This window comes from Pelodiscus sinensis, chromosome 10 (genome assembly GCF_049634645.1).
Source record: "Pelodiscus sinensis isolate JC-2024 chromosome 10, ASM4963464v1, whole genome shotgun sequence".
NCBI lineage: Eukaryota > Metazoa > Chordata > Testudines > Trionychidae > Pelodiscus > Pelodiscus sinensis.
Genome location: NC_134720.1, coordinates 43,267,970 through 43,278,000, shown reverse-complemented (window position 1 = coordinate 43,278,000; position 10,031 = coordinate 43,267,970). Strand labels below are relative to the sequence as shown.

Sequence of the window (10,031 nt, the reverse complement as noted above, 5' to 3'; positions counted from 1 at the left end):
CAAAATCATGGAGACGGGTGGTCTCATGTTTTAATTTTTTACTTTTTTCACTGTCTCTTAATTTATTGAGCTGAATGTTTACACTTGCACCATACCTGGGGACAGAGAGGAAGAGCAGAGCTATTAGCAAGCTCGAGTCTGGTAGATTCTGCATCGTAATGGGGGCTAACGGTTTTGGTTTCATAGTAGAAAGGAATAACATAGCGTGTACAGTTTAACCTTCTATAAGACTTGTGCTATTCCTCCATATTGTCACTCTCCTTCTAGTATGAATTTAAGACTTAAAGTTTGGGACTAGGATAACTTAGGGGAACCTAAAATTTGGCCAGGCCTTGAGAAGAGTTTTCTCAGCTTTATAAACATTTTGACTTGCTACACTTTTGCTATCACAGTTCTTTGTCATACCAACCTGTGTCGTAGTTTGATTATTACAGTTGGACCTCTCTAGTTCAGCATCCATGGGACCTGACCGGTGCTGAACCAGAGAATTTGCAGGACCATGGGAGGTCAATATTTTCTAGCAGCATTACCAACACCTTCATTGCTTATTAGGCTCTTAGAAAACATTTAGGTGTAAATTAGAGGTAATTAACAGCACAGAACAGTGAGAGCCAGGATTGGTGCCTGTAAACAAATTGTATGGGACCATGGGAAATGTGGCCACACCCATGATAATGAGACATCTGGCTAAGCAAAATCATGCTGGACCATGGATGTTGCTAGACCAGAGAGTGCCAGATTAGAGAGGTTCAATCCATACTGAGAATCTAAAATGAGACATTTTTACTGTCACCTAAAATAGCAATTTAATCTAGGTCTTCATAGGCTAAGGCTAGTGTATTAAATATGTTATAATATTAAGAAATTATTTCTCATAGTTGATTGGATTAAATGCTTATATACACATCCAGCAAAATATTGCTGAAATTTCTGTCAGAAACTACATAGTTGGAGATTCCTTTTGTTTCTAAATGCTACCAAGAATCATTTTTACTGTGCAGATGTCAAATAAAAAAATGAAATATGTATTCAAATGCTGATTAAAAGGAGATAAAGACTTTATTAAAAGGAATGCTGTTAGGTCAAAATTGGCCCCATATTTATATTCTCTTTATTGTAATGGAAATACGTTTTTTCCTAAATAAATATATCTCTGCAGCCTATACAATGCAGCATTGTTCTGTGGTTTGAGAACCTGAGAATGAAATTGATTAGAAACAAATGTTAAAGCAAGTTTCTATTTTCATTGTCGAAGTGGAAAGAAGTTCAAATAATGATAGATAAAGTCTAGTTTAATAATGTGATTTGCATTACCTATGTTTTTTTAATGAGGCCAATCTTTTGGCTCCTGTTAATTGACACTGTGCCATCAAATTATGCCAGTTTATATCAATTGTAGATTTGGCTTGATTTTTAAGAGTGATCTTTTACAATGAGGTGAGATAAATGACATTTTGAAGGTGGAAATTTGCACATTCTAATGGTGGAAATGGTGAAATAAAATTAGCATTTCCAACATTCTGAAGAAGTGTCTTGTTTCTCAACAAATTGTATGTCAAAACAGACATGAGTTTAAAAATGATTATCTGACTTACAGTTCTTTGCTTTATTTTTAGGGTTATATCCTTTGTCGTGACCTCATGGTTTAAGTGGGAATAAAGATGAGTATAAGCAGTGATGAGGTTAACTTCCTGGTATATAGATACTTGCAAGAGTCAGGTGAGTACACGATGATTATCAAGTTAATGCTACTTAGTTCCTTTGGTAGTCAAGAAATCGTTCATCTATAACTGGCTTTGTCAGATCTATGCTGTTGGGATTCATAATTTAACCAGGTTGTTGTGTTTTTTCTATATCCATGTAAATCATAAGGTTTGACTCTGGTAAGTTGCCTTCTGCAACTTAATCAATTTTAGCTATTTTAAATGTGATAGGTTTCAGCTAATAAAATAAGGGCTGGCTGGGTCGCTGTAAACTCATTGGCTCAGAAGAAGCTTTGATATGTTGGATGGCCATGATTATTCACGTTCTGGACAGTTTGAAGATGTCTGCTGCAAAAAAATACTCTTATTATTGTATACTTCCATTCTGGAGTCCTCCGAAAGATTCTCCTATGAGTTGTTCTTGAGTTCCGTGACAAAGCATGAAAATGGAGCAAGAGGACATGGCTTTGTTTTAAAACAATGAAAAATCAGTGAATGAGATAATAATGACTCATAGGATTTGTCAAACTGTAAATGTGGATAACTGGATTTTTACCAAGGATGTATTTTAGAATCTCTAAAATAAATCCCTTTTCTAAAGACACTTTCTGCATAGGGTTCTCACTTGTGAGACTTTGCTCCTTAGTGTAAGTCTATCAGAAATCCCCTAGCTCTTGAGAATAGCAGGGTAGTGTAAAAGTCTGATGCTGTTGTCATACATAAAAGGAAGGAGGGTTTTTTTCTTCCCGATTTGTACCTATAAGGGACGTAAGGGGAGTAGTCAATTAGTTAACTTCCTGATAAGCCTAGGCTTATTGGGTAGTCGAGTTGACTACTCGCATCCCCCACCGCCTTGCTGCCTCTGTATCAGAGGCAGCGGAGAGGGGATGGAAAGAGCTGGTGCTGGGAGGAGCTGGCTTACAAGCCGGTTCCCCCCAGCACTGTCCCCCACTCACCTGCTGTTGCTTCTATCAGAGGCAGTAGAGGGGGGATGGGGGTGGTGCAGAGGCTGCTTTGCAGCAGCAGCTCCTATCCACAGGACATCCCAACTTCCTGCTAGGACCCCCCATGCAGAGGGGCTGCTGCTGGCTGGGCTGGCAGTCCAGCTCAGTCCTGGCTTGTGCCAGGTGCAGAACCAAACCCTGCTGTCGCTCTGCAATTTAAAAGGCAGTAGGAGCCAGGCAGCCTACCCCTCCACCCCAACTCCTAATGCATTTTAAATTGCAGAGCTGCAGGGGGGTTTGGTCTTGGACCTGGACTGATCCAGGCATCTTACCCTTGGCTCCTACTGTGTTTTAAATTGCAGAGCTGCAGCAGGGTTTGGTTCCACACCCAGCACAAGCCGGGACTGAGCTGGGCTGGCGATCGACTAATCGAGTAGTTGATAAAAATTCTATCGACTTCTCAATTAACTATCCGCCTCTTAACATCCCTAGTGTCTATCTAGAACTATGACATCTGTGGCACACAGTACAAATGTATAACCCCTTTAAATAGTTGGAATCCTCTAATGGTGCTCACTGTTTTCTATGTTTTAAAAGTCCTCAAACCAGTCAGAACAAATAGTATGTAGCATGTTTGAATATATTTGGAGAATATGGTTATTTGGGACCCAGCTGTGTCTGTATGGTTTCTTTTTGTGATGGTATTGTCTAAAGAGTAAACGCTACAGCAGAATCATTCACTGTCCTGCTGAATGCCCTGGTTGGGATAAGTTCTCGTTCTGTTTCTTTCAGCCCATCTGTTGGAAGCTAGTAACCCATCTCTTGTGCCTTTTACATCTCTGATTGCATTTTTTTGTGTCTCTTTCTCTTAGCTACAGCTACACTGTTGTAGGAAAGGTAGGCTATGTTGGCCTCAGGGTATTAGCAAGGCAGGGTGTGTGAGGTAATATCTTTTATTGGAAAGATGTTTGTCTAGTAAAAGATTCTACCTCATCCACTTTGTCTTTCCTACAGCATGGCACTCTAAAGCAAAAGCTAAAAAAAAAAAAAAAGACCCTTCTGGCTTCATCCTTTACCAATAGATGACTTCTGCGTCTCTTCTCATTCTGCTTCAAAGGAGTACTAGCTTTGGGGACTTGCTTGAAAAGAGAAATGATTTTCAAGAAGCTGTCTAACCCCAGGGTTTTGTGACCATAAGACAAGCTCATGGGCTACCTGTCATCCTCTTTATCAGTAGGCACCAACTTTCCATGGTCCATTAATGATGGCAAGTGCAATATGTAAGGAAGGAGATTTTTCTAGTATGCTAAATACAGTAAACTTCCGATAATCCGGCACCTTTAGGACCCAGGGGGTGTCGGATTATCCGATATGCTGGACTATCAGAAGGGGGGGCTATGAGGGGTCTGAGTGAGGTGGGGGGAATGCTACCCCAGACCCTTCATAGCCCCCCCTTCCGATAGTCCAGCTCTGTCCCAGGCGTCCCCGATTCAGCCGCTGTTGGTCAGTTTCAGCAGCGGCTAAATCGGGGACGCCTGCGGCAGAGCTGCTGGGGTGCTGCTGGGTTGGTCTGGTAGTGCCGCCCCTCGGCGCTGCAGGCCCAACCTGGCAGCACCCCAGCTGCTTTGCCCCCAGCTTCCCCGATTCAGCTTCTAGTCAGTTTCAGCAGCGGCTGAATCGGTGGAGCTGGGCACAGAGCAGCTCCAATTGTCCGGCTGCCCCAGCACTTCCGGGTTCCCAATGGTGTCAGACCATCAGAAGTGCCAGAGCATTGGATGCTGGACTAATGGAGTTTTACTGTACATGCATTCTATTTTTAAGTTCCAATGACAGGCACTTATAGGTTGAACCTGATTTTGAGTGATTTTACTGCCTTTGGATTACTGTCCATCGTCAGGATTTGTGGTCTGATAATCTTAATAGTATTTCTCTAGTGTGTGTGTGACTGACAGCATAATGTCAAGCATGAGACAGAGAATTTAAACTTTCTGTTTTTTAGTTAAGCCCCTCGCAATTGAGAAGACTAACAGTAACATTTTCAAAAATGTCTGGTGACTAAGAGTAATGTTTTCAAAGGTGTTTAGGCACCTAGAGATGCAGAGAGGTGCCAAGTGGGATTTTTCACAGATTCCTAGGCAGTTTGGTGAATGAGATAATTGCATTGATCTCAGTGCAAGCCAGTTTGATTTAGGGCTTCTAAAAGCTTAAAACCTCTTGAAAATGGGACCGAGGCTTCTAAGTCACTTACATTTGCTTGAATTTTTGTTTTAGCAGCAGTGTCCAATGTATACTGTTCAACTGCTTTGGATCTAATGTCCATTTCATATCGAACAATTTAAAATACCAAATTCAGTTGTAATGCAGGGAGTTAAAGTCGCCCAGTTCTATTCCTGGTTTAGAAAAGGCATGATTTAATGGTAAGCAAAGGTCCCTTCTGCTACATCAGATGGCTTAGTTCTTCTTCGAGAAGTGTCCTCATGGGTACTCCACCTTGACACGCAGTGATGCTGGCACACCTCAAGGTGGGGCACCCACTGGGACAACCATCTCGAAGAATTCCAGTTACTGTACCAGGTGAGCAACTTTCCCTTGCTGATCATTAAAGGTATGGAGAGGAAGATGTACATAAAGATTGGCCACAAAAGCCTAAAGAATCACTATTTGTACTAGTAGTGAGGGATTACTGAATTAAATAACTCTCAGTGCAGAGATTTGGATTTGACATATATGGTCCCTTTTTTTTTTTTTTCCAGCATCTGAGTTTGTTTTGCTCTGTTGCTTTTAGTAATCTCCTAACTTCTTGAAAACAAAGTTTTGGGTTATTAGCTATTAGTTAAGGCACTTCTTTTAGAAAATCAATGCTGTAGAAGCATTGTTCTCTGTTATATTGTCGAGTACTTGTTGAGCACTTGTTCACGTGACTATATGGATCTGGGGAGGAAAACTCCAAAATTAATTATAAAAAGGTTATTTGCTGGTTACTGCGTTGGTATAATTATTTGATCTGGATGGTTTGGTTTCACAGATTTTTATTTTTTCTCAAAGTCCTTATGCTTTTCAAATCATATCTTAGCATATTTTCAGTAAAAATGAGCTGAATATGATCTGCATACTTTTATAAGTGTCACTTATCAACCCTTTATACTAGGAATGCTAGTGGCTAGTCAACTAACCACTTATCAGTTAATGGTCCTGCTTAACCGCAACATCCCCCACCCTCCTGCGTGCTCCGCATTTAAAGTTTGTAACAGTAGGCTTGCTCAGTCCCAGCCCATTGGTCTGAATTTTAAATGAAAAGCATGCAGGGGAGCCTTTTGCCACCCTATGGACATGGGCTGCTGCCACCCCATGCTGCTGCCTCTAATGCAGATAAATAACAGGTTAATTTCCAATGTCCCTGTTACATTGTGACGCATTTTCCACTCTTAATCAGTGTGTGGCAAGTATGTCATTTTAAATGCCAGCACACACACAAAGCATTGTGGGATGAATTTAATTCTCTGCTACATATACGTTTTATTCTTATTTGTATGTAATAAAAAAAATCTATGAACAAAGAAAAATAATAGGTGAATCTCAGCAGAGCCTGTCAATTGGTTTATAATCTGATAATTTGTAATCAGTTTTACTGAGGAAATAAATAGGCTGTGTCTAGACTGGCCACTTTTTCCGGAAAATCAGCCGCTTTTCCGGAAAAACTTGCCAGCTGTCTACATTGGCCGCTTGAATTTCCGCAAAAGCACTGACAATCTCATGTAAGATTGTCAGTGTTCTTGAGGAAATACTATGCTACTCCCGTTCGGGCAAAAGTCCTTTTGCGCAAAAGGGCCAGTGTAGACAGCTCAGATTTGTTTTCCGCAAAAAAGCCCCGATCGCAAAAATGGCGATCGTAGCTTTTTTGCAGAAAAGCGCGTCTGGATTGGCACGGAAGCTTTTCCACAAAAAGTGCTTTTCCGTGCCAATCTAGACACTCTGTTCCGAAAATGCTTTTAATGGAAAACTTTTCCGTTAAAAGCACTTGCGGAAAATCATGCCAGTCTAGACACAGCCATAGTGTTTAAAAGAAAATCAACAAAACAGAAGAGACAAAAATAAAAGAAAAAATATCAGAAAATAGAAAAGATAGAATATTAAATGGTAGTTTTATCTTACCCACATGTGTGTTGCAAATATAAACCTATTGTAACTGAAATTTGCTATATTATGTATAAATTAGTGTTTGTATTGATTACACAGTAAAATAAAATATAATAGAAGAAATATGCCTCTAATTGACTTTCCACTGGAGTGTTTAAGGTTTCTCTTTTATATCTTTGCTATAACATTTGTTTGTTTCTATAACAAGAAGATCTTGCAATATTTTGAGAAATGGAGTTGTCAGTAAATCAATTCTGATAGTTTCCCCCTTGTCTTTAGGGTTTTCTCATTCAGCATTTACCTTTGGTATAGAGAGCCATATCAGCCAATCTAATATAAATGGTGCTCTGGTGCCACCAGCTGCTTTGATTTCCATCATCCAGAAAGGTCTGCAGTATGTAGAAGCTGAAGTCAGTATTAATGAGGTAAGGCGTTTTCTTGATACCTACAGAACATTGTGTGCTTGCTTACATTAAATTTGAATACTGGTATTTTTTTCTTAACTCTCTTGTGTCCTATTTATTTACTTTTACTTCAGATTCCTTACTGCTGGTGTTAACCATGACTCCACTGGTGGAACCAGAATGGAGTGACATAACTGTGTAGGGGTTCTGCCCAGTGCAGCCACACAACACCAGGCATGGTGTGCTGGCTCATTGCTTAAAGGTCCGTTATCTGTAGCGTTTTTTTCCCTAATATAATGTTGTAGTTAATCCAGAAAAGTAAACTCACTATAAAATAATAGTACAAATGAACAAGAACTCTTAATTTCTGTTTGAATGTTTTAGTTCCCTGGTGAACTGACATTAATGGTAGGCAAACATCTAAAGATTCTGGGCTTCTATTTGGAGAATAATCCAAAAGCTTGAGAACTCACTCAGATTCTTTAAGATTTACTACTTCCCTTTTCAACTCCAGAGCCGTCTGCCTCTTACCACCACCTACCGAACAACAGGCCCAGAAACATCCTTATCTTTGAATTGTTGTTCTCTTCTCAAGCAGTGGCATTAGAATTTTCAATAAACAGCCTTGTTGGTTGGAATTTCCAAACTATATTATGTGTCCTTCATGAAAGGAAGACAGTTTCAGCAGAGAGGCTCAAGAGAACAGAGGCTGTGGAATTCTACCAACTCTTGTAGCTACAGCCCCTATTAATGTGGGAGAAGAAAAGAGACATGCAACTCTAATTGTAAGGGGCCTACCACTGGGGAGAGCTCATGGTAAAAAAGAAAGGGCTCCCTAAATGAAGAAAACATTTGAATTTGGTTAGGACAGGAATGACGAACATGTCTAGGAGACTAATATTTTGCCTGAACTGGTTTGTAGGATCTGTTATACATGATGCGTCCATGGTTATCCCATGAGTGTGTTTCCAGCAGTGGAGAAAAATACGTATCTTAAAAGTTGATCTTGTAAGGTATCAGCTTCTTGCACTAGTGGCCTTTATATATGTCAATTAAGCTGTAGCTGACAAACAGATTCGCATCAGTTCTGATGTCCTCACAGTCTCCCTCCCCTTGAGTCTTGAGTTGGTTTAGCTGCAGCTTCCGCAGCTTGAGTGAAAGAAATCCATTTCCTCAGAAAGGGTCATAAAAACAAAGCAACAGAACAAGAGAGGAGAACCTCTATTTATCACTAGGAATCCCTCTAAGTTCTAAAGATAGACCCTTGTAAGGCTTTAGTTAAAATAAGAGACTATTTTTGACTGTGTCTTGCCCACTTCAGGATGAAATTATTTGTTTTTAAATGATGCCAATACTGTTTAAAAAGAAGAAACAAAAATTAATGAAAGCTCAAGATACTGTGTTTGTGAAAAATTTCTTATGACTTCATAAGCTGTAGCATAAACTTGCAATGTATGCAGTTTTGAAATGTACAATTGGATTTTTTGCATATTAATAAGTAGATTATTTCAAAAGTAAGGCATATAACTTTTGGTCCAAGAGCCTCTGCTAGAGGCTTACAATGGCTTGTTTGTTTGTTCAGTACATAGGATGATCACTCCAACTTTTGAGCAGATTTCCAGGCCTAATTAAGAGATAGATAAATAATATATTCTGTATAGCATTTCTCTCTGCATTTGTGAGAGATTGCATTTGTATTGTATTAATTTTCAATTTTTGGAATGCAGTTTTTCCTGGATTTTTTTTGTTAAAGATCGCTAACATCTGTTGTTTTTCTGTGTGTTCTTCCTCTCCCCAAATTAGGATGGTACCTTGTTTGACGGTAGGCCAATAGAGTCTCTCTCACTGATAGATGCAGTAATGCCTGACGTGGTACAAACAAGACAGCAGGCCTACAGAGATAAACTTGCACAACAACAGGCAGCAGCTGCTGCTGCTGCAGCTACCACTAACCAACAGGGCTCGGCAAAAAATGGAGAAAATACTGCAAATGGAGAGGAAAATGGAGCGCACACTATAGCAAGTAAGTTGAGGCAGAAAAAGATCTCCTATATACACAGTTTTGTGGGTCTATCCTTGTTATACATAATAATAATAATACCTACTTCGTGGATAATACTTTTCATCTTTCATGGCAAAGTTCGCGGATGATACTAAACTGTTTAAGATAGTCGAGACAGAAGCAGACTGTGAAGAACTTCAAAAAGATCTCACTAAACTGAGTGATTGGGCAACAAAATGGCAAATGAAATGTTATGTGGATAAGTGTAAAGTAATTCACGTTGGAAAAAATAACCCCAACTATACGTACAGTATGATGGGGGCTAAGTTGGCTACGACAAATCAGGAAAGAGATCTTGGAGTTATTGTGGATAATTCTCTGGAAACTTCCACGCAGTGTGCAGCGGCGGTCAAAAAGGCAAATAGGATGTTAGGAATTATTAAGAAAGGGATAGAAAATAAGACACAGAATATCTTACTGTCCCTGTATAAAACTATGGTACGCCCACATCTGGAATACTGTGTACAGATGTGGCCTCCTCACCTCCAAAAAGATAAAAAAATAGCCTTAGAAAGGATTGAGAAAAGAGCAACTAAAATGATTAGGGGGTTGAAACTGGTTCCATATGAAGAGAGATTAAAGCGACTGGGACTTTTCAGTTTAGAAAAGAGGAGATTAAGGGGGGATATGATAGAGGTATATAAAATCATGAGTGTGGAGAGGGTGAATAAAGAAAAGTTATTTATTAGTTCCCATAATAGAAGAACTAGAGGACACCAAATGGAATTAATGGGTAGCAGGTTTAAAACTAATAAAAGAAAGTTCTTCACACAGCGTGTAG

General features: G+C 39.6%; 1 protein-coding gene across 11 annotated transcripts in view; it reads left to right on the top strand.

Moving 5' to 3' along the window:
- TBL1XR1 (TBL1X/Y related 1) overlaps positions 1–10,031 on the top strand; it is a 221,366-nt gene that overhangs the window by 184,854 nt on the left and 26,481 nt on the right. For 10 of the 11 annotated variants that reach the window (XM_075938008.1, XM_075938006.1, XM_075938001.1 and 7 more), the window contains 3 exons: positions 1,617–1,719; positions 7,064–7,209; positions 8,992–9,211. In XM_075938008.1, the coding sequence (XP_075794123.1) occupies positions 1,662–1,719; positions 7,064–7,209; positions 8,992–9,211 (424 nt within the window). In that variant the 5' untranslated portion in view covers positions 1,617–1,661. Of the gene's footprint in view, positions 1–1,616; positions 1,720–7,063; positions 7,210–7,322; positions 7,451–8,991; positions 9,212–10,031 lie in introns of those variants that run through there. The other variant, XM_075938011.1, reaches the window with a different exon arrangement.